The 24528-nt window shown below is 53.0% G+C and overlaps 1 protein-coding gene across 10 annotated transcripts in view; it reads right to left on the bottom strand.

Annotated features, from left to right (window-relative positions):
* The window catches only part of MUC17 (mucin 17, cell surface associated), a 38724-nt gene that overhangs the window by 11215 nt on the left and 2981 nt on the right, over positions 1-24528 (bottom strand). Inside the window, exons 2-4 of one of the 10 annotated variants that reach the window (XM_074390509.1) lie at positions 17274-17375; positions 6306-16889; positions 1863-6128 (exon numbers count right to left, since the gene is read on the bottom strand). In XM_074390509.1, the coding sequence (XP_074246610.1) occupies positions 1863-6128; positions 6306-16889; positions 17274-17375 (14952 nt within the window). Of the gene's footprint in view, positions 1-1862; positions 16890-17273; positions 17376-24528 lie in introns of all 10 variants that reach the window. The other 9 variants (XM_074390513.1, XM_074390511.1, XM_074390510.1 and 6 more) reach the window with 9 other exon arrangements.

Genomic DNA, 24528 nt, shown 5'->3' with positions numbered 1-24528 from the left:
CTTCAAAGATGCAACCGACACCAGATAGTGGGTCCAGTGGCTTTGCAGCCGCCTGTCCTTTGCCGAGACACCTACGAGGCTTTCCGGAAATACAAGGTCCAGATCTCCCACCTGAAAATGCTCAGACCGCTCATTGGAGAATCAGAGAGCTCAAGAAGACAAAGATAGATTGGAGAGCATCCAGAGAGAAAAGTCATGTGATACGAAGTCCAGCCGGGCATGGTGGCTCACGCCTGTAATCCCAGACTTTGGGAAACCAACGTAGGTGGATCACCTGAGTTCAGGAGTTGGAGACCAGCCTGGCCAACATGGCGAAACACCATCTCTATTAAAAATACAAAAATTAGCTGGACATGGTAGCAGGCATCTGTAATCTCAGCTACTCAGGAGGCTGAGGCAAGAGAATCGCTTGAACCTGGGAAGCAGAGGTTGCAGTTAGCCGAGATCATGCCACTGCACTCCAGCCGGGGCAACAAGAGTAAAACTCCTTCTCAAAAAAAAAAAAAAAGAAGAAGAAGAAAAGAAAAGAAAGTCCAGGCAAAGTGGAATTCAGCAGAGGAAGAAATCACAAAGTCCAGAGAAATTGTAGCAGCCAAAAACTGAAGAACCATCCTTCATTGTCATCAATTCAAGATGGGATTGGGCAGTTCTGTGGGCAGACACATCATATATCTGTGAGCCTATTCATCTAAATAAATCAGTGTTTCCAAGTATTTTAATTAGCATGCTTTAAAAAATGCATGTGGGCCAGGCACGATGCCTCACGCCTGTAGTCCCAGAACTTTGGGAGGCCAAGGCAGGTGGATCACAAGGTTAGGAGATCAAGACCATCCTGACCAATATGGTGATACCCCGTCTCTACTAAAAATACAAAAACTTAGCCAGGCATAGTTGCAGGCGCCTGTAGTCCCAGCTACACAGAAGGCTGAGGTAGGAGAATCTCTTGAACCCAGGAGGTGGAGGTTGCAGTGAGCTGAGATCACGCCACTGCACTGCAGCCTGGGCAACTGAGCAACACTCAGTCTCGAAAAAAAAATGCAGGCAAAGTATTCTTAATCTGGGAGTCATACTCACAGGTCTATTCATATATTGTGTGATTCATGTAACACAATATACAGGATATTATAATAGCAAGTAAGAAATGGAGCAAATCTCAAACTAACAAGAGAAAAGAAAGCTGAGTGAAAGTTTTAGAGTCAGAGAAAGGAGAGGGATATATAAGGACAGCAAAACACTCATAGGCATTGGAGGTGGAGCTCAGAGCTGATAGAAGTGAAGGACCTTTTTTTCGCTTCTATAGTTGGTGCTCAGGGGATAAGAGAAATCAAAATAAAAGCGAATGGTGGCAGAGACAGTTGTCACAGTTACACATGAATGAAATGGCAACAACCTTCTGCAAAAAAAAAAAAAATGTTCATACTTTAGTATGAACAAAATCAATGAGAAAATCCACTAGAAAGTTTACAAAGTAAACTAAAAAGTTTAAAAGAAAACATAAATAAACCACTCAGAGTTAATAATATCAGGGCATACAAAGTGCAATGGAACAGGGATCTGCAGAATACAAAAGAGAGAAAACAGGACTTGTGGACAGAATACCGCAGACTGAGATGCCCAGACAGGGAGTGGTAACGCTTTGTTCAAAATAGTGGAACTTGTGCAGGAAACAGCAAGGCAAGATCGGAGAAGCAAGAGAGTGCTGAGACGGAGAACCTCGATGCAGGCTTTATTAAACGGAAAACAAGTTAAGTCAGAGCAAAAGGAGTTTAGTAAGATGTTTAAGAAGAAAACCACAAAATGTAGGGAGTGGAGATTGAGAGATAATGTCGGTTTCAAAAAGGAAAATTCAAGAAATGACTTACGTGGTGTGGTTGTTGGCACAGCAGGAGTGGAGGTGGTGGTGCTCTTAATTGTGGAAGTAGTCCTGGGGACAGTGGTGGTGGTCACCGTGGGGGAGGAAGTGATCCGTGTACTGGGATTTGTCCTTGTGGTCATGGTAGTGACAGTGTCAGTGGTCACAGGCGTCGGGGAGGCAGACGTGGTTGAAGGTGTACTGGAGTGACCAGGAGGAAACACGGGTGGGACGGTGTGAGAAGATATTGTTGACGACATGCTGGATTCTGACAGAGGGGTCACAGAACGGGTGATGACGGAAGTAGAGGTGTGAGGTGTACTGGCTGCAGAAAGAGTTGATGCAGAGGCAGTGGAGCCTCTGCTGGTTGTGCTGGGTGTGCTGGGGGCAGTAGACACGGTCACATATGTGAGGGTAGTGGCAGTAGTCACTGCAGTTGTTGTAAATTCCTTCGTAGTAGGAATGGTGGTGCCCTCCAGAGTGGTAGGAGATGAAGTGGCTTCGGTAGAAGTGGTCACAGGTGTGCGGGTGTCAACAGGAGGGCTTGAATGTGTGCGAGCCTCAGAACTGGTCACATGGGCGGTGCTGAGAGTGCTTCCTTCACTCAGAGTAGACAGAGGCATGGTGGTGCCCTCTAGAGTTATGGAAGATGAACTGGCCTGGGTATCCGTGGTCACCTGGGAGCTGGTGCCTTCAGGAGGGGCTGACAGGGTGCTGGACTTCAGAGTGGCCCCAGCTGTGGTGGTGGCAGGCCCGGTCGTTGATGGCATGCTTCCTCCACCTGGAGCACTTGAAGGTGTGGTGGCACCACCAGGAATGGTAGGGGAAGAACTGGCCTGAGTAGACATGGTCACTGGTGAGCTGGTGCCCTCAGGAGCGGTTGACAGGGTGCTGGCCTCAGTAGTGGCGCCAGGTATGGTAGTGCCAAGCCTGGTGGTTGATGGCGTGCTTCCTGCACCAGGAGAGGTTGAAGGCAACGTGACACCTCCAGGAGAGGTAGGGGAGGAAGTGGCCTGAGCAGACATGGTTATTAGTGAGCTGGTGCCCGCTGGAGAAATTGGCGGGGTGCTGGCCTCAGTAGTCGCCCCAGGTGTGGGGGTGGCAGGCTCAGTGGTTGATGGCATGCTTTCTCCACCAGGAGTGGTTGAAGGCCTGGTTGCACCTCCAGGAATGGTAGAGGAGGAACTGGACTGAATAGACGTGGTTACCAGTGAGCTGCTGCCCGCATCGGCAGTTGACAAGGTGCTGGCCTCCGTAGTGGCCCCAGGTGTGGTGGTGGCAGGTTCCGTGGTTGATGGCATGCTCTCTCCACCGGGAGTGGTTGAAAACGTGATGGCGCCTACAGGATCGGTAGGGGAGGATCTGCCCTGAGTAGACGTGGTCACTGGTGAGCTGGTGCCCACAGGAGCAGTTGACAGTGTGCTGGCCTCGATAGTGGCCCCATGTGTGGCGGTCACAGGCTCGGAAGTTGAGGGCATGCTTTCTCCACCGGGTGCGGTTGAAGGCGTGGTGGCACCTCCAGGAATGGGAGGGGAGAAACTGGCCTGAGTAGACATGGTCACCAGTGAACTGGTGCCCACAGGTGCAGTTGTTGGTGTGCTGGCCTGGGTTGTGGCCCCAGGCTTGCTGCTGGCAGGCTCAGTGGTTGATGGTGTGCTTCCACCACCAGGAGCAGTTGAGGATGTGGTGGCGCCTCCAGTGGCAGTAGGGGAGGAAATGCCATGAATAGACATGGTCACCGGTGAACTGGTGCCTGCAGGAGGGGTTAACAAGGTGCTGGCCTCAGCAGTGGCCCCAGGTGTGGCAGTGGCAGGCTCGGTGGTTGATGGTGTACTTCCTCCAACAGGAGAGGTTGAATGCATGGTGGCGCCTCCAGGAGTGATAGGGGAGGAACTGACCTGAGTAGACGTGGTCACCGGTGAGCTGGTACCTGCAGGAGCGGTTGTTGGCATGCTGGCCTCAGGAGTGGCCCCAGGTGTGCTCATGGCAGGCTCAGTGGTTGATGGTGTGCTTCCTCCATCAGGAGCAGTTGAGGATGTGGTCGTGCCTCCAGTAGCAGTAGGGGAGGAAATGCCCTGAATAGATGTGGTCACTGGTGAACTGGTGTCCACAGGAGGGATTGACAAGGTGCTGGCCTCAGTAGTGACCCCAGGTGTGGTGGTGGCAGACTCAGTGGTTGATGGTGTGCTTCCTCCAATGGGAGCAGTTGAAACCGTGGTGGCCCCTCCAGGAGTGGTAGGGAAGGAACTGATCTGAGTAGACATGGTCACTGGTAAGCTGGTGCCAACAGGAGCAGTTGATGGGGTGCTGGCCTCCACAGTGGCCCCAGGAGTGGTAGTGGCAAGGCTTGTGGTTGATGGCATGCTTCCCGCATCAGGAGAGGTTGAAGGCATGGTGGCACCTCCAGGAGGGTTGGAAGAGGAACTGGCAGGAGCAGACATGGTCATTGGTAAGCTGGTGCCCGCAGCAGGGGTTGAAAAGGTGCTGGCCTCAATAGTGGTCCCAGGTGTGGGGGTTTCAGGCCCGGTGGTTGATGGCGTGCTTCCTCCAGCAGGAGCAGTTGAAGGTGTGGTGGTGCCTCCAGGAGTGGTAGGGAAGAAGCCTCCCTGACTAGACATGGTTATTAGTGAGCTGGTACCCACCAGAGGAATTGATGGGGTGCTGGCCTCAGTAGTGGCCCCAGGTGTGGGGGTGGCAGGCTCAGTGGTTGATGGTGTGCTTTCTCCACTGGGAGTGGTTGAAGGCCTTGTTGCACCTCCAAGAATGGTAGAGGAGGAACTGGACTGAATAGACGTGGTTACCAGTGAGCTGCTGCCTCCAGCAGCAGTTGACAAGGTGCTGGCCTCCATAGTGGCCCCAGGTGTGGTGGTGGCAGGTTCAGTGGTTGATGGCATGCTCTCTCTACCGGGAGCGGTTGAAAACGTGGTGGCACCTACAGGAGTGGTAGGGGAGGATCTGCCCTGAGTAGACATGGTCACTGGTGAGCTGGTGCCTACAGGAGTAGTTGACGGGGTGCTGGCCTCGGTAGCGGCCCCATGTGTGGCAGTCGCAGGCTCGGAGGTTGATGGCATACTTTCTTCAACAGGTGCGGTTGAAGGCATGGTGGCACCTCCAGAAATGGGAGGGGAGAAACTGGCCTGAGTAGACATGGTCACCAGTGAGCTGGTGCCTGCAGGAGTGGTTGTTGGCATGCTGGCCTGGGTCGTGGCCCCAGGTATGCTGCTGGCAGGCCCAGTGATTGATGGTGTGCTTCCTCCACCAGGAGCAGTTGAGGATGTGGTGGTTCCAACAGGAGCAGTAGGGGAGGAAATGCCGTGAATAGACGTGGTCACTGGTAAACTGGTGGCCGCAGGAGAGGTTGACAAAGTGCTGGCTCCAGTAGTGGCCCCAGGTGCGGCAGTGACAGGCTCCGTGAATGATGGTGTGCTTCCTCCAACAGCAGAGGTTGAAAGTGTGGTGGCACCTCCAGGAGTGATAGGAAAAGAAGTGACCTGAGTCGACATGACTACTAGTGAGCTGGTGCCCGCAGTAGAAGTTGAAAAGGTGCTGGACTCCACAGTGGCCTCAGCTGTGGTGGTGGCAGGCCCCGTGGTTGATGGCATACTTTCTTCACCAGGAGCAGTTGAAGATGTAGTGATTCCTCCTGGAGCAGTAGGAAAGGAACTGCCCTGAGGGAATGTGGTCACTGGTGAGCTGGTGCCTGCAGCAGTGGTTGAAAAGGTGTTGGACTCTGCAGTGGCCCCAGGTGTGGTGGTGGCAGGCCCCGTGGTTGATGGCATGCTTTCTTCACTGGGAGTAGTTGAAGATGTTGTGATGCCTCCAGGAGCGGTAGGGGAGGAACTGCCCTGAGGGTACATGGTCACGGGTGAGCTGGTTCCTGCAGCAGCAGTTGAAAGGGTGCTGGACTCCACAGTGGCCCCAGGTGTGGTGGTGGCAGGCCCTGTGGTTGATGGCATGCTTTCTTCAACAGAAGCAGTTGAAGATGTGATGATGACTCCAGGAGCGGTAGGGGAGAAACTGCCCTGAGTGAACGTGGTCACCGGTGAGCTGGTGCCCACAGCAGTGGTTGAAAAGGTGCTGGACTCCGCAGTGGGCCCAGGTGTGGTGGTGGCAGGCCCTGTGGTTGATGCCATGCTTTCTTCACTGGGAGCAGCTGAAGACGTGGTGATGCCTCCAGGAGCAATAGGGGAGGAACTGCCCTGAGTGAACGTGGTTACCGGTGAGCTGGTGCCTGCAGCAGCAGTTGAAAAGGTGCTGGACTCCGCAGTGGCCCCAGGTGTGGTGGTGACAGGCCCCATGGTTGATGGCATGCTTTCCTCACTAGAAACAGTTGAAGATGTAGTAATGCCTCCAGGAGCGGTAGGGGAGGAACTGCCCTGAGTGAACGTGGTCACTGGTGAGCTGGTGCCTGTAGCAGTGATTGAAAGGGTGCTGGACTCCACAATGGACCCAGGTGTGGTGGTGGCAAGCCCCGTGGTTGATGGCATGCTTTCTTCACCAGGAGCAGTTGAAGATGTGTTGATGCCTCCAGGAGTGGTAGGGGAAGAACTGCCCTGAGTGAAAGTGGTTACCAGTGAGCTGGTGGCTGCAGCAGTGGTTGAAAAAGTGCTGTTCTCCGCAGTGGCCCCAGGTGTGGTGGTGGCAGGCTCCATGGTTGATGGCGTGCTTTCTTCACCGGGAACAGTTGAAGACGTGGTGATGCCTCCAGGAGCGGTAGGGGAGAAACTGCCCTGAGTGAACGTGGTTACCGGTGAGCTGGTGCCCGCAGCAGCAGTTGAAAAGGTGCTGGACTCCGCAGTGGCCCCAGGTGTGGTGGTGGCAGGTTCGGTGGTTGATGCCATGCTTTCTTCACTGGGAGCAATTGAGGATATGGTGATGCCTCCAGGAGCAGTAGGGGAGGAACTGCCCTGAGTGAATGTGGTCACGGGTGAGCTTGTACCTGCAGCAGTTGTTGAAAAGGTGGTGAATTCCACAGTGTCCCCAGGTGTGGTGGTGGCAGGCCCTGTGGTTGATGGCATGCTTTCTTCACCAGGAGCAGCTGAAGACGTGGTGATGCCTCCCGGAGTGGTAGAAGAGGAACTGCCCTGAGTGAACGTGGTTACCCGTGAGCTGGTGCCCGCAGCAGCAGTTGAAAAGGTGCTGGACTCCGCAGTGGCTCCAGGTGTGGTGGTAGCAGGCCCCGTGTTTGATGTTATGCTTTCTTCACCAGGAGCATTTGAAGACGTGGTGATGCCTCCAGGAGCGGTAGGGGAGGAACTGCCCTGAGTGAACATGGTCACCGGTGAGCTGGTGCCCGCATCAGTGGTGGAAAATGTGCTAGACTCCACAGTGGCTCCAGATGTGGTGGTGGCAGGCCCTGTGGTTGATGGCATGCTTTCTTCACTGGCAGCAGTTGAAGACATGGTGATGCCTCCAGGAGAGGTAGGGAGGGAGGTGCCCTGAGTGAATGTGTTCAGCAGTGAGCTTGTGCCCGCAGCAGTTGTAGAAAAGGTGGTGGACTCCGCAGTGGCCTCAGGTGTGGTGGTGGCAGGCCCCGTACTTGATGGCATGCTTTCTTCAGTGGGAGCAGTTGAAGACAAGGTGATGCCTCCAGGAGCTATAGGGGAGGAACTGCCTGGAGTGAACATTGTCACTGGTGAACTTGTGCCCGCAGCAGTTGTTGAAAACGTGCTGGACTCTGCAGTGGCCCTAGGTGTCGTGGTGGCAGGCCCTGTGGTTGATGGCATGCTTTCTTCACCGGGAGCATTGGAAGAGGTGGTGATGCCTCCAGGAGCGGTAGGGGAGGAACTGCCCTGAGTGAACATGGTCACCGGTGAGCTGGTGCCCACAGCAGCAGTTGGAAAGGTGCTGAACTCCTCAGTGGCCCCAGGTGTGGTGGTGGCAGGCCCCATGGTTGATGGCACGCTTTCTTTATCAAGAGCATTTGAAGACGTGGTGATGTCTCCAGGAGCAGTAGGGGAGGAACTGCCCTGAGTGAACATGGTCACCGTTGAGCTGGTGCCCGCAGCAGCTGTTGAAAAGGTGCTGGACTCCGCAGTGGCCCCAGGTGTTGTGATGGCAAGCCCCGTGGTTGATGGCATGCTTTCTTTACTGGGAGCATTGGAAGACATGGTGATGCCTCCAGAAGCGGCAGTGGAGGAACTGCCCTGATTGAACGTGGTCACTGGTGAGCTGGTGCCCACAGCAGCTGTTGAAAAGGTGGTGGACTCTGCAGTGGCCCCAGGTGTGGTGGTGGCAGGCTCCGTGGTTGATGGCATGCTTTCTTCACTGGGAGCATTGGAAGATGTGGTGATGCCTCCAGGAGCCGTAGGGGAGGAACTGCTGCGAGTGAATGTGGTCATTGGTGAACTTGTGCCCACAGCAGTTGTTGAAAAGGTGGTGGACTCTGCAGTGGCCCCAGGTGTGGTGGTGGCAGGCCCCGTGGTGGATGGCATGCTTTCTTCAATGGGAGCATTGGAAGATGTGGTGATGCCTCCAGGAGCAGCAGGGGAGGAACTGCCCTGAGTGAACGTGGTCACCAGTGAGCTTCTGCCCGCAGCAGTTGTTGAAAAGGTGGTGGACTCTGCAGTGGCCCCAGGTGTGGTATTGGAAGGCCCTGTGGTTGATGGCATGCTTTCTTCACTGGGAGCATAGGAAGATGTGGTGATGCCTCCAGGAGCGGCAGGGGAGGAACTGCCCTGAGTGAACGTGGTCACTGGTGAGTTGGTGCCTGCAGCAGCTGTTGAAAAGGTGCTGGACTCTGCAGTGGCCCCAGGTGTGGTGGTGGCAGGCCCCATGGTTGATGGCATGCTTTCTTCACTGGGAGCATTGGAAGACATGGTGATGCCTCCAGGAGCCGAAGGGGAGGAACTGCCGCTAGTGAACGTGGTCACTGGTGAACTTGTGCCCACAGCAGTTCTTGAAAAGGTGGTGGACTCTGCAGTGGCCCCAGGTGCAGTGGTGGCAAGCCCCGTGGTTGATGACATGCTTTCTTCAATGGGAGCACTGGAAGATGTGGTGATGCCTCCAGGAGCGGCAGGGGAGGAACTGCCCTGAGTGAACGTGGTCACTGATGAACTTGAGCCAGCAGCAGTTGTTGAAAAGGTGCTGTACTCTGCAGTGGCCCCACGTGTGGTGGTGGCAGGCCCCATGGTGGATGGCATGCTTTCTTCACTGGGAGCATTGGAAGACGTGGTGATGCCTCCAGGAGCAGCAGGGGAGGAAGGGCCCTGAGTGAATGTGGTTACTGATGAGCTGGTGCCCGCAGAAGCTGTTGAAAAGGTGGTGGACTCTGCAGTGGCCCCAGGTGTGGTGGTGGCAGGACCCGTGGTTGATAGCATGCTTTCTTGATCAAGAGCAGTTGACGACATGGTGATGCCTCCAGGAGCCGTAGGGGAGGAATTGCCTTGAGTGAACGTAGTCACCAGTGAGCTGGTGCCCACAGCAGCAGTTGAAAAGGTGCTGGACTCCACAGTGGCTCTAGGTGTGGTGGTGGCAGGCCCCATGGTTGATGGCATGCTTTGTTCACCAGGAGCAGTTGAAGATGTGGTGATGTCTCCAGGAGCGGTAGGGGAGGAACTGCCCTGAGTGAACGTGGTCACTGGTGAACTGGTGCCTGAGGCAGTGGTTGGAAAGGTCCTGGATGTTGCAGTGGCCCCAGGTGTGGTGGTGGCAGGCCCCGTGGTTGATGTCATGCTTTCTTCACTGGGAGCATTGGAAGATGTGGTGATGCCTCCAGGAGCAGCAGGGGAGGAACTGCCCTGAGTGAACGTGGTCACCGGTGAGCTTGTGCCCGCAGCAGTTGTTGAAAAGGTGGTGGATTCTGCAGTGGCCCCAGGTGTGGTAATGGAAGGCCCTGTGGTTGATGGCATGCTTTCTTCACTGGGAGCATAGGAAGACGTGGTGATGCCTCCAGGAGTGGCAGGGGAGGAACTGCCCTGAGTGAACGTGGTCACTGGTGAGCTGGTGCCCGCAGCAGCTGTTGAAAAGGTGGTGGACTCTGCAGTGGCCCCAGGTGTGGTGGTGGCAGGCCCCGTGGTTGATGGCATGCTTTCTTCACCAGGAGCATTGGAAGACGTGGTGATGCCTCCAGGAGCAGCAGGGGAGGAAGTGCCCTGAGTGAACGTGATCACTGATGTGCTGGTGCCCACAGTAACTGTTGAAAAGGTGGCGGACTCTGCAGTGTCCCCAGGTGTGGTGGTGGCAGGCCCCGTGGTTGATAGCATGGTTTCTTCATCAAGAGCAGTTGACGACATGGTGATGCCTCCAGGAGCGGTAGGGGAGGAACTGCCCTGAGTGAACATGGTCACCGGTGAGCTTGTGCCCACAGCAGTTGTTGAAAAGGTGCTGGACTCCACAGTGGCTCTAGGTGTGGTGGTGGCAGGCCTCATGGTTGATGGCATGCTTTGTTCACCAGGAGCAGTTGAAAATGTGGTGATGTCTCCAGGAGCGGTAGGGGAGGAACTGCCCTGAGTGAACGTGGTCACCGGTGAACTGGTGCCCGCAGCAGTAGTTGGAAAGGTGGTGGACTCTGCAGTGGCCCCAGGTGTGGTGGTGGCAGGCCTCGTGGTTGATGGCATGCTTTCTTCACCGGGAGCATTGGAAGACGTGGTGATGCCTCCAGGAGCAGCAGGGGAGGAAGTGCCCTGAGTGAACGTGATCACTGATGTGCTGGTGCCCGCAGTAGCTGTTGAAAAGGTGGCGGACTCTGCAGTGTCCCCAGGTGTGGTGGTGGCAGGTCCCGTGGTTGATAGCATGGTTTCTTCATCAAGAGCAGTTGACGACATGGTGATGCCTCCAGGAGCGGTAGGGGAGGAAATGCCCTGAGTGAACATGGTCACCGGTGAGCTTGTGCCCACAGCAGTTGTTGAAAAGGTGCTGGACTCCACAGTGGCTCTAGGTGTGGTGGTGGCAGGCCTCATGGTTGATGGCACGCTTTGTTCACCAGGAGCAGTTGAAAATGTGGTGATGTCTCCAGGAGCGGTAGGGGAGGAACTGCCCTGAGTGAACGTGGTCACGGGTGAACTGGTGCCCACAGCAGTAGTTGGAAAGGTGGTGGACTCTGCAGTGGCCCCAGGTGTGGTGGTGGCAGGCCTCGTGGTTGATGACATGTTTTCTTCACTGGGAGCATTGGAAGACATGGTGATGCCTCCAGAAGCAGCAGGGGAGGAAGTGCCCTGAGTTAACGTGGTCACTGATGAGCTGGTGCCCACAGTAGCTGTTGAAAAGGTGGCCGACTCTGCAGTGGCCCCAGGTGTGGTGGTGGCAGGCCCCGTGGTTGATGTCATGCTTTCTTCACTGGGAGCATTGGAAGACGTGGTGATGCCTCCAGGAGCAGTAGGGGAGGAACTGCCCTGAGTGAATGTGGTCACTGGTGAACTGGTGCCCACAGCAGTGGTTGGAAAGGTGATGGACGTTGCAGTGTCCCCAGGTGTGGTGGTGGCAGGCCCCGTGGTGGATGGCATGCTTTCTTCACTGGGAGCATTGGAAGACGTGATGATGTCTCCAGGAGCAGCAGGGGAGGAACTTCCCTGGGTGAACGTGGTCACTGGTGAGCTGGTGCCCGCAGCAGCTGTTGAAAAAGTGGTGGACTCTGCAGTGTCCCCAGGTGTGGTGGTGGTAGGCCCCATGGTTGATGGCATGCTTTGTTCACCAGGAGCAGTTGAAGATGTGGTGATGTCTCCAGGAGTGGTAGGGGAGGAACTGCCCTGAGTGAACGTGGTCACTGGTGAACTGGTGCCCACAGCAGTGGTTGGAAAGGTGATGGACGTTGCAGTGTCCCCAGGTGTGGTGGTGGCAGGCCCCGTGGTTGATGTCATGCTTTCTTCACTGGGAGCATTGGAAGACGTGGTGATGCCTCCAGGAGCCGAAGGGGAGGAACTGCCCTGAGTGAACATGGTCACCGGTGAGCTTGTGCCCGCAGCAGTTGTTGAAAAGGTGGTGGGTTCTGCAGTGGCCCCAGGTGTGGTATTGGAAGGCCCTATGGTTGATGGCACACTTTCTTCACTGGGAGCATTGGAAGACGTGGTGATGCCTCCAGGAGCAGCAGGGGAGGAACGGCCCTGAGTGAATGTGGTCACTGGTGAACTTGTGTCTGCAGCAGTTGTTGAAAAGGTGTTAGACTCTGCAGTGGCCCCAGGTGTGGTGGTGGCAGGCCCCGTGGTGGATGGCATGCTTTCTTCATTGGGAGCAGTTGAAGACATGGTGATGCCTCCAGGAGCCGTAGGGGAGGAACTGCCCTGAGTGAACGTGGTCACTGGTGAACTTGTGCCCGCAGCAGTTGTTGAAAAGGTGCTGTACTCTGCAGTGGCCCCACGTGTGGTGGTGGCAGGCCCCATGGTGGATGGCATGCTTTCTTCACTGGGAGCATTGGAAGATGTAGTGATGCCTCCAGGAGCGGCAGGGGAGGAACTGCCCTGAGTGAATGTGGTCACTGGTGAGCTGGTGCCCACAGCAGCTGTTGAAAAGGTGGTGGACTCTGCAGTGGCCCCAGGTGTGGTGGTGGCAGGCCCTGTGGTTGATGGCATGCTTTCTTCACTGGGAGCATTGGAAGACATGGTGATGCCTCCAGGAGCCGTAGGGGAGGAAGTGCCCTGAGTGAATGTGGTCACTGGTGAGCTGGTGCCCACAGCAGCTGTTGAAAAGGTGCTGGACTCCACAGTGGCTCTAGGTGTGGTGGTGGCAGGCCTCATGGTTGATGGCACGCTTTGTTCACCAGGAGCAGTTGAAAATGTGGTGATGTCTCCAGGAGCGGTAGGGGAGGAACTGCCCTGAGTGAACCTGGTCACGGGTGAACTGGTGCCCGCAGCAGTAGTTGGAAAGGTGGTGGACTCTGCAGTGGCCCCAGGTGTGGTGGTGGCAGGCCTCGTGGTTGATGACATGTTTTCTTCACTGGGAGCATTGGAAGACATGGTGATGCCTCCAGAAGCAGCAGGGGAGGAACTGCCCTGAGTTAACGTGGTCACTGATGAGCTGGTGCCCACAGTAGCTGTTGAAAAGGTGGCCGACTCTGCAGTGGCCCCAGGTGTGGTGGTGGCAGGCCCCGTGGTTGATGTCATGCTTTCTTCACTGGGAGCATTGGAAGACGTGGTGATGCCTCCAGGAGCAGTAGGGGAGGAACTGCCCTGAGTGAACATGGTCACCAGTGAACTGGTGCCCACAGCAGCGGTTGAAAAGGTGCTGTACTCTGCAGTGGCCCCACGTGTGGTGGTGGCAGGCCCCGTGGTGGATGGCATGCTTTCTTCACTGGGAGCATTGGAAGACGTGATGATGTCTCCAGGAGCAGCAGGGGAGGAACTTCCCTGAGTGAACGTGGTCACTGGTGAGCTGGTGCCCGCAGCAGCTGTTGAAAAGGTGTTGGACTCTGCAGTGTCCCCAGGTGTGGTGGTGGTAGGCCCCATGGTTGATGGCATGCTTTGTTCACCAGGAGCAGTTGAAGATGTGGTGATGTCTCCAGGAGCGGTAGGGGAGGAACTGCCCTGAGTGAACGTGGTCACTGGTGAACTGGTGCCCACAGCAGTGGTTGGAAAGGTGATGGACGTTGCAGTGTCCCCAGGTGTGGTGGTGGCAGGCCCCGTGGTGGATGGCATGCTTTCTTCACTGGGAGCATTGGAAGACGTGATGATGTCTCCAGGAGCAGCAGGGGAGGAACTTCCCTGAGTGAACGTGGTCACTGGTGAGCTGGTGCCCGCAGCAGCTGTTGAAAAAGTGGTGGACTCTGCAGTGTCCCCAGGTGTGGTGGTGGTAGGCCCCATGGTTGTTGGCATGCTTTGTTCACCAGGAGCAGTTGAAGATGTGGTGATGTCTCCAGGAGCGGTAGGGGAGGAACTGCCCTGAGTGAACGTGGTCACTGGTGAACTGGTGCCCACAGCAGTGGTTGGAAAGGTGATGGACGTTGCAGTGTCCCCAGGTGTGGTGGTGGCAGGCCCCGTGGTTGATGTCATGCTTTCTTCACTGGGAGCATTGGAAGACGTGGTGATGCCTCCAGGAGCCGAAGGGGAGGAACTGCCCTGAGTGAACGTGGTCACCGGTGAGCTTGTGCCCGCAGCAGTTGTTGAAAAGGTGGTGGGTTCTGCAGTGGCCCCAGGTGTGGTATTGGAAGGCCCTATGGTTGATGGCACACTTTCTTCACTGGGAGCATTGGAAGACGTGGTGATGCCTCCAGGAGCAGCAGGGGAGGAACGGCCCTGAGTGAATGTGGTCACTGGTGAACTTGTGCCCGCAGCAGTTGTTGAAAAGGTGTTGGACTCTGCAGTGGCCCCAGGTGTGGTGGTGGCTGGCCCCGTGGTGGATGGCATGCTTTCTTCATTGGGAGCAGTTGAAGACATGGTGATGCCTCCAGGAGCCGTAGGGGAGGAACTGCCCTGAGTGAACGTGGTCACTGGTGAACTTGTGCCCGCAGCAGTTGTTGAAAAGGTGCTGTACTCTGCAGTGGCCCCACGTGTGGTGGTGGCAGGCCCCATGGTGGATGGCATGCTTTCTTCACTGGGAGCATTGGAAGATGTAGTGATGCCTCCAGGAGCGGCAGGGGAGGAACTGCCCTGAGTGAATGTGGTCACTGGTGAGCTGGTGCCCACAGCAGCTGTTGAAAAGGTGGTGGACTCTGCAGTGGCCCCAGGTGTGGTGGTGGCAGGCCCTGTGGTTGATGGCATGCTTTCTTCACTGGGAGCATTGGAAGACATGGTGATGCCTCCAGGAGTAGCAGGGGAGGAAGTGCCCTGAGTGAACGTGGTCACTGATGTGCTGGTGCCCACAGTAGCTGTTGAAAAGGTGGCGGACTCTGCATTGGCCCCTGGTGTGGTGGTGGCAGGCCCTGTGGTTGATGTCATGCTTTCTTCACTGGGAGCATTGGAAGATGTGGTGATGCCTCCAGGAGCAGCAGGGGAGGAACTGCCCTGAGTGAACGTGGTCACTGGTGAGCTGGTGCCCGCAGCAGCTGTTGAAAAGGTGCTGGACTCTGCAGTGTCCCCAGGTGTGGTGGTGGCAAGCCCCGTGGTTGATGGCATGCTTTCTTCATCAAGAGCAGTTGACGACATGGTGATGCCTCCGGGAGCCGTAGGGGAGGAACTGCCCTGAGTGAACGTGGTCACCGGTGAACTGGTGCCCGCAGCAGTGGTTGGAAAGGTGGTGGACTCTGCAGTGGCCCCAGGTGTGGTGGTGGCAGGCCTCGTGGTTGATGGCATGTTTTCTTCACTGGGAGCATTGGAAGACGTGGTGATGCCTCCAGAAGCAGCAGGGGAGGAACTGCCCTGAAAAAATGTGGTCACTGATGAGATGGTGCCCGCAGTAGCTGTTGAAAAGGTGGCCGACTCTGCAGTGGCCCCAGGTGTGGTGGTGGCAGGTCCCGTGGTTGATGTCATGCTTTCTTCACTGGGAGCATTGGAAGACGTGGTGATGCCTCCAGGAGCAGTAGGGGAGGAACTGCCCTGGGTGAACGTGGTCACCAGTGAGCTGGTGCCCACAGCAGCTGTTGAAAAGGTTCTGTACTCTGCAGTGGCCCCACGTGTGGTGGTGGCAGGCCCCGTGGTGGATGGCATGCTTTCTTCACTGGGAGCATTGGAAGACGTGATGATGTCTCCAGGAGCAGCAGGGGAGGAACTTCCCTGAGTGAACGTGGTCACTGGTGAGCTGGTGCCCACAGCAGCTGTTGAAAAAGTGGTGGACTCTGCAGTGTCCCCAGGTGTGGTGGTGGCAGGCCCCGTGGTTGATGGCATGCTTTGTTCACCAGGAGCAGTTGAAGATGTGGTGATGTCTCCAGGAGCGGTAGCGGAGGAACTGCTGCGAGTGAATGTGGTCACCAGTGAACTGGTGCCCAGAGCAGTGGTTGGAAAGGTGCCAGACGTTGCAGTGGCCCCAGGTGTGGTGGTGGCAGGCCCCGTGGTTGATGGCATGCTTTCTTCACTGGGAGCATTGGTAGACGTGGTGATGCCTCCAGGAGCAGCAGGGGAGGAACTGCCCTGAGTGAACGTGGTCACCGGTGAGCTTGTGCCCACAGCAGTTGTTGAAAAGGTGGTGGACTCTGCAGTGACCCCAGGTGTGGTAATGGAAGGTCCTGTGGTTGATGGCATGCTTTCTTCACTGGGAGCATAGGAAGACGTGGCGATGCCTCCAGGAGCGGCAGGGGAGGAACTGCCCTGAGTGAATGTGGTCACTGGTGAGCTGGTGCCCGCAGCAGCTGTTGGAAAGGTGGTGGACTCTGCAGTGGCCCCAGGTGTGGTGGTGGCAGGCCCCGTGGTTGATGGCATGCTTTCTTCACCGGGAGCATTGGAAGACGTGGTGATGCCTCCAGGAGCGGCAGGGGAGGAACTGCCCTGAGTGAACATGGTCACTGATGTGCTGGTGCCCGCAGTAGCTGTTGAAAAGGTGGCCGACTCTGCAGTGGCACCAGGTGTGGTGGTGGCAGGCCCCGTGGTTGATAGCATGCTTTCTTCATCAAGAGCAGTTGACGACATGGTGATTCCTCCAGGAGCGGTAGGGGAGGAACTGCCCTGAGTGAACGTGGTCACCGGTGAGCTGGTGCGTGCAGCAGTGATTGAAAAGGTGCTGGACTCTGCAGTGGCTCCATGTGTGGTGATGGCAGGCCCCGTGTTTGATGGCATGCTTTCTTCACCAGGAGCTGTTGAAGATGTGGTGATGCCTCCAGGAGCGGTAGGGGAGGAACTGCCCTGAGTGAACATGGTCACCGGTGTGGTTGTACGATCCTCAGATGTTAAAGACGTCCTGCTTACAGACATGTTCGTAGTTTCATTTGTGTCAGATCGCTCTTTCGATGTATTGCTACCTTTACTCTGTTTTGATATGGGTACGGTGGTGACTTCAGAAGTTGTAGGAGATGAAGCGTCTTCAGCAGAGTCTTGGAGAGGTGTGGTGCTGTCATTGTTAGATTTTGAGGTTGTGCCTGGGTCCACTGATGTCAACCCAGTACTGGAGACACCAGACGTGTCTGAATGCATGCTGGTCTCATCAGAGGTCATCTCAGCCATCTGCCCCTTTCTCCAACCAAGTCCTGTCATCGCGAGGTTTGTAAGTCTTTTACCTATGGCGGTGTTCACCACAGAACCTGTTTAAGATACAGTGACATTTTCTGTAGGAGTTTCTTAGGGTTCTCTATGTCAGGAGAGATTGTTGTAACGGGCTTTTTCCTGAACATGTGTTCAGATGAGTGATGTCATTATCCCTTTTCAGGATGAAGTGGAGTCCGTTTCTCCAGTGCCTTAGTCTCCCCTGCCCACAGTTCTACACTGTTAGGAATTGAACTCCACCCAAACCCTCTTCCTTGCACAGCCCCTGCCTGCGTCACTTCCACACCTGCCTGTCTTTCCTGGCCCCAGATCTCAAGCTGTCACACACTGTACAATCTGGGGGTTTCACCAGCCTGGCAGGGGTCACTCTAGTCCTTTCGCAGGTGGGCCATCTTCCCTGATCTTGCAGTCTGTCTCCTTACCTGTCTGATGGCTCCAAGGCAGCTGCCGGCACTGAGGGTTCTGGGGGCCCCCTTGGGAGACACACCCCCCTCCATCCCACACAGTGCTGTTCATGCCGAGGTCTGAAAGAGACAAAAGGGAGTTAGTCTGCAGAACCACTATCCTCTTTCACTCTCTTGAAGCTTCTGAGTCTCTACTCCCTGCCCTGGAAAGTCCCTGGCCCCTGGACCAGCGTGCTGATTTCGGTTAGAAATCAGCCATGTCAGGACCCTGCCCTTAGAAGTAAAGGAAGAAGATGGGGCAGTGTGTTTGCTCCCTATCCTGGGGGAGGCCCAGGAATGCCAAATCATGCAGGTAACAGGTGCTTGTAGTCCCAGTACTTTGGGAGGCTGGGGCGAGAGGGTCGCTTGAGCCCAGGCAGTCAAGGCTACAATGAGCTATGGTTGCACCACTGCACTCCAGCCTAGGCGACAGAGTGAAACTCTATCTCTATAAAATTTAAAAAATTAGCTGGGGATGGTGGCACACGCCTGTAGTCTCAACTACTCCGGAGGCTGAGGCAGGAGGATCACTTGAGCCCAGGAGATCATGTTCATAATGAGCTATGATGGCACCACTGCCCTCCAGCCTGGGTGACAGAGTGAAACCTTTTCTCTTAAATAAATAAATATTTTTAAAAGAGAGAATATGGCCTATTCAAATAACATGCCAAATGGCTGGGCACGGTGGCTCACGCCTGTAATCCCAGCACTTTGGGAGGCCAAGGCAGGCATATCACGAGGTCAGGAGTTCGAGACCAGCCTGGCCAACATGGCAAAACCCTGTCTCTTCTAAAAATACAAAAATTAGCCAGGCAGGGTGATGTGTGTGCCTGTAATCCCAGCTACTTGTGAGGCTGAGGCATGAGAATCGCTTGAATCTGCGAGTCAGAGGTTGTAGTGAGCTGAGATTGCACCACTGCACTCCAGCCTGGATGACAGGGCAGGACTCTGTTTAAAAAAGAAAAAAAAAAAAGAAAACCAACACTGTAATTACAATTTGAAATATATAAGTGAGTGATTGATTTAGATTTGTGATTTTCCATTAGAATCTTGCTAAGGTTGTAAACTGTTGAAACATTTAGGAGAACTTATGATTCACCACACATAAATATTTACTCTATTGGATTCGTAGAACTATCTACATATGGGGAAGTTTTAAAAAATACACATTAATTTGTTAGATTTATGGAATTTCTTAAGTACTTGGAAAGGCTTAATTTATTAATCAGACAACTGAAGTGCTTAAATAGAAAATACAATGTACAGTCACATGTTCTTAGCTAGAAAAATTATTATTAAAAAAGAAAAAGAAAAACAGAATGCAAAAATTCCTAGCACCCAACAAGGTAAAATTCACAATGTCTGGCATGAATCATTACCGAGCATGAACAGTCAAAAAACATCACCCATGGACAGGAAGATAATCAGCCCATGGAAGCCTACCCAGAATGGGCACAGATGTAAGAATAGTCAGAGAAAGGCATTTACGTTGTATTTATTTATTTATTTACTTTGGTACAGAGCTTTGTTCTGTCACACAGGCTGGAGTGCAGTGGCGTGATCTCTGCTCACTGCAACCTCCACCTCTGGGGTTCAAGTAATCCTCCTGCCTCAGTCTCCCCAGTAGCTGGGATTACAGGTGTCTGCCACCACATGCAGCTAATTTTTGTATTTTTAATAGAGATGGGGTTTCACAATATTGGTAAGGCTGGTCTCGAACTTCTGGCCTCAGGTGATTCACCCGACTTGGCCTCCCAAAGTGTTGGGATTATAGATGTGAGCCACCACATCTGGACTCATTTATTTAGTTTTTAAGAGACAGGGCTTCTATCACCCAGGCTGGAGTGCAGTGGGGCAATCATAGCTTACTGCAACCTCAAACTCCTGGACTTAAGAAATTCTTCTACTTCAACCTCCTGAGTAGCTGGGACTACAGGCATGAGCCACCATGCCTAACCAATTTTTTTAAAGTTTTTAAAAAGTTTTTGTTTGTTTGTTTGTTTGTTTTATAGAGATAGGGGTCTCACTATGCTGCCCAGGCTGGTCTCGAACTCTGGGCCTCAAGGGATCCTCCTGCCGCAGGCTCCCAAAGTGCTGGGATTACAGACCTGAGCCACCACACCCAGTCCAAAATAGTTTCTATAACTGTGTTCCATATGCTCAATAATTAAATAGAAACGTGGAAAAATGTGTATATAAACAAATAGAATTTATAGAGATAAAAAATACACCAGTTGGGATTAAGGACAGATTAGACATTAACGAAGAAAAAAATAATAATGTGAAGGCATGGCAATAGAAACTATCCACACATCAGGAAAAAATGAGCTGGCCTCAGTGGCTCAAGCCTGTAATCCCAGCACTTTGGAAGGCCAAGGTGGGTGGATCATGAGGTCAGAAGTTCAAGACCAGCTTGGCCAATATAGTGAAACCTTGTCCCTACTAAAAATTAGCTGGGTGTGGTGGCACGAATCTGTAATCCCAGCTACTCAGGAGGCTGAGGCAGGAGAATTGCTTTAACCCCGGAGATGGGGGTTGCAGTGAACTGAGATCGTGCCATTGCACTCCAGCCTGGGCGACAGAACGAGACTCCATCTCAAAAAATAAAAGAAAAAATTAATTAAAAAAAATTTAAGGGTGAAGTGTGGTGGCTCATCCCAGCACTTTGGGAAAAGTGCCTGTCATCCTAGCACTTTGAGAAACCCAGACAGGCAGATCACTTGAGCTCAGGAGTTCGAGTGCAGCCTGGGCAACATGATGAAACCCCCATCTCTATAAAAAATACAAAAATTTGCTGGGCATGGTGGCATGCACCTACAGTCCCAGTTACTTGAGAGGCTGAGGCAGGAGAACTGCTTGAGCCTGAGAGGTGGAGGTTGCAGTGAGCTGAGACTGTGCCACTGCACTCCAGCCTGGGCAATGGAATGACACCCTGTCTCAAAAAAAAAAAAATTTTTTTAAGATTATCAGTGAGCATCAGGATAATACTTTAAGCAGCTAATATACAGGAGTCCCAAAAGGCAAGGCGCAAAAGGGGTAACTAACACATATGTGAAGAATCAATAGCTCCAAATTTTCAAACTTGATAAAAACTATAAGCCCACAAAGTTCAACAACTCCAAACACAAGAAACGTAAAGAAAACTACCAGGGTGCTCAGATTCTACAGATATTAAAATGGAGATCTGTAAACAACTTTATGCCAATACATTTGACAACTTAGATGAGATGAACAAATTCTCTGGAAGACACAAACTACAAAAGCTCACTAAGAAGAGATAAATTGGCCAGGCATGGTGGCTCACACTTGTAACCCCAGCCCTTTAGGAGATGAGACTCGGTGGTAGATCACTTGAGATCAGGAGTTTGAGACCAGCCTGAGCAATATAGCGATAATGAAACCTCATCTCTACAAAAAATACCAAGTATAAAAATTAGAGCCAGGCGTGGTGGTACATGCCTGTAACTCCAGCAGTTTGGGAGGTTGAGGTGGGTGGATCACAAGGTCAGGCGGTCAAGACTATCCTGGTCACCATGGTGAAACCCCATCTCTACTAAAAATACAAAAATTATCTGGGCATGGTGTCATGCACCTGTAATCCCAGCTACTCGGGAGGCTGAGGCAGGAGAATCCCTTGAACCCAGGAGGTGGAGGTTGTAGTGAGCCAAGATTGCACCACTGCACTCCAGCCTGGTGACAGAGCGAGACTCTGCCTCAAAAAAAAAAAAAAAAAAAAATTAGGGCCAGGCTTGTGCCCTAGCTGCCCCACCCCCAACCTCACTCACTATCTTTTATACACACTGGAGTCATGTAAATTAATATAATTTAATATTATGTAACATTTGTATTACTTTTAATAGACATAAAGATGGAGTCTTGTTACATTGCCCAGATGGTCTCAAGCTCTGGGTCCAAAGTGATCCTCCTGCCTCAGCCTCCCAAAGTGCTGGGATTACAGACGTGAGCCACTGTGTCTGCCATATTATCTTTCAATAATGAAAAAATAAGATAGGCTGGGCACGGTGGCTCACACCTGTAATCCCAGCACTTTAGGAGGCCAAGCGGGGAGGGTTGCTTGAGGCCAGAAGTTTGAATCCAGCCTCGGAAACAGAGCAAGACCTCATCTCTACTAAAAATCCAAAAAATTAGCTGGTGTGGTGGTGCGTGCCTGTAGTCCCAGCTACTCAAGAGGCGGAGGTAGGTGGGTCACTCGAGGCCACAGTTTGAGATCAGCCTAGGCAACATGGTGAGATGGCATCTCTAACCTCTACAAAAAATAAAAAATTCCCCGGGCGTGGTGGGGCATACCTCTAGTCCCAGCTAATCGGGAGGCTGAGGCAGGAAGACCTCTTGAACCCAGGAGTTCGAGGCTGCAGTGAGCTATGACGGCGCCACTGCACTCCAGCCTGGATAATAGAGCGAGTCCATAGCTCTTTTTTTTTTATTGCATTTTAGGTTTTGGGGTACATGTGAAGAACATGCAAGATTGTTGCATAGGTACACAGAGTCCATAACTCTTAACAAATGAAAGAAATCTTCCAACACAGGGCCTTATGTGTCCATTTTGCCCTGGGCCCTAAAATTATGGAACCGGTTTAGTCTAGAACCAGATGAGAGGTCTCAGCCCCATCACCTTAACACTATGAATTGCGTGAAGTCGCTCAGTCTGTGGGGTGCTGGCGGCCGGGGTTGGCCACCTAAGACAGAGTATGCCAGGGATGGAGTGGCAAGGCTGAGTGACCAAGGCCAGCGCAGCCTCGTGGTTCCCATAACCAGCCCTCCTATGACAAAGCCAGGCTACAGGCCCAGGCCCACAGCAGGAAATCCTGGAAACAGCACATCCCTGTCCCTGCCTGGGCATGGCCCCTGCAGGTAAATCAAGGCAGATATCTTCACTCCGCTGTGTCCCGCTGACCCCCAAGAGGTGGGAAGAGGGTGATGTGAGAAGGAAGTAAGAAGGCTTTGCAGGGGGTGAGTAGAGGGGGTAAGAAGAGAGAAGGGACCGGGCCTTGGGCAGTGGCACTGGGGTGAGGCCGCCATGCGCAGCGAGCACTCAGTTCCACAGCATCCACTGTGTGGGCCCCTCCATAACTGCTTGCTTTTCTCTTTCTTTTTATTTTTTCTTTCTTTATTTTTTGAGACAGGGTCTCACTGTCACTCAGGCTGGAGTGCAGTGGCATGACCTTGGTTCACTGCAATCTCTGCCTCCTGGGTTCAAGCAATCCTGCAACCTCAGTCTCCCAAGTAGCTGTGACTACAGGCATGCATCACCATACGCCTTTTTTTTTTTTTTTTTTTTTTTTTGAGACAGAGTCTCACTTTGTCACCCAGGCTGGAGCTCAGCAGTATTCTCTTGGCTCACTGCAACCTCCACTTCCCAGGTTCAAGCAATTCTCCTGCCTCAGCCTCCCGAGTAGCTGGGATCACAGGTGCGCACCACCACACCTGGCTAATTTTTTTATATTTTTAGTAGAGACAGGGTTTCACCATGTTGGCCAGGCTGGCCTCAAACTCCTGACCTCAGGTGATCTGCCTGCCTCAGCCTCCCAAAGTGCTGGGATTCAGGCATAAGCCACCCACACCTGGTCAGTATTTTTTGTAGAGATGAGGTTTTACCATGTTGGCCAGTCTGGTCTTGAACTCCTGGTATCCAGTGATCTGCCCACCTTGGCCTTCCAAAGCACTGGGATTATAGGCGTGAGCCACCACGCCCATCCTTTTTTCTTTCTTGAGACAGAGTCTCCCTCTGTTGACCAGGCTGGAGTACAGTGGTACAAACATGGCTCACTGCAGCCTCAACCTACTGGCCTCAAGTGACCCTCCTACTTCAGCCTCCCAAGTAGCTGGGACCACAGGCACACACCACAATGCCTAGCTAATTTTTTAATTTTTTGTAGAGACGGGGTCTCCCTGTGTTGCCCAGGCTGGTCTCAAACTTCTGAACTCATGTCTTCCTCCCACCTCAGCCTCCCAAAGTGCTGGGATCCCAGGCATGAGCCACTCATTCCTGGTCCTCTGACTGTTTTCATGTTGACTCTGTTCTCCTCAACCCCCTTAATTTTTTTCTTTTTTTCTTTTTTTGGAGATGTGGTCTCCATTCGTCACCCAGGCTGGAGTGCAGCGCTGCTATTCTCCATTAATTTTGACCAATTTCAGAGAAATAGATCATTCATGTTGAAGCCAAGAGAGTTCATCTGATCTCAGAAGGTTAGGGCAATGGGTTGGATTGAGGCCCCACAGACCAGGCAGCTACCTCCCCACTGGAGGGCCATGGGCGGTAGTTTGGGAGGGTGGGGGTGGTCGATAAAGTGGAAGAGAAGGAGCCAGGAGTAGCTGAGTCACCCCCTCTTCTCCCCACTAATTTCCTTCCTTGCTGTTTTTTTTTTTTTTTTTTTTTTTTTTTTTTTTTTTTTTTTTACAGCTAATAGCAATTTCTTCTTTTCTTTCTTTCTTTTGTTTTGTTTGTTTGTCTGAGATAGAGACAGTCTCATCTGTTGCACAGGCTGGAGTGCAGTGACCCCATCTCAGCTCACTACAACCTCTGCACCCCCAGGTTCAAGCCATTGCTGTATATCAGCCTCCTGAGGAGCTGAGATTATGGATGTGTCACACCACACCCAGCTAATGTTTCTATTTTTAATAGAGATGAGATTTTGCCACGGTGGCCAAGGTGATCTTGAATTCCTGACCTCAAGTGATCCGCCTGCCTCCACCTCCCAAAGAGCTGGGATTACAAGCATGAATCACAGCTTCTGGTCAGCAATTTCTTTTCTTTTTTTTTTTTTTTTTTTTTTAAGCCTGCTTCCTCCCATCAAAAAGTGGGTGAAGGACATGAATAGATACTCCTCAAAAGAAGATCTACAAATGGCCACTAAGCAAATGAAAAAGTGCTCAACATCACTAATAATCAGGGAAATGCAAACTAAAACCACAATGAGATACAGAATGTATCCCAGTCTGAATGACCATTATTAAAAGCCAAAGAAACAAACAGATGTTGGCATGAATGTGGTGAAAAGGAAACGTTTATACATTGCCGGCAGGAAACATCATAAATCAGTACAACCTCTATGGAAAACAGTATGGAGATCGCTCAAAGAACTCAAAGTAGACCTGCCATTTGATCCCGCAATCCCACTATGAGGTATCTATCAAAAGAAAACAAGTCACCATGTCGGCCGGGCACAGTGGCTCATGCCTGTAATCTCAGCACTTTGGGAGGTCGAGGCAGGTG

This window comes from Saimiri boliviensis, chromosome 20, assembly GCF_048565385.1.
Source record: "Saimiri boliviensis isolate mSaiBol1 chromosome 20, mSaiBol1.pri, whole genome shotgun sequence".
Lineage (NCBI taxonomy): Eukaryota > Metazoa > Chordata > Mammalia > Primates > Cebidae > Saimiri > Saimiri boliviensis.
Note: the sequence above shows the minus strand (reverse complement) of the source record. Positions and strands in the feature narration are given on the sequence as shown.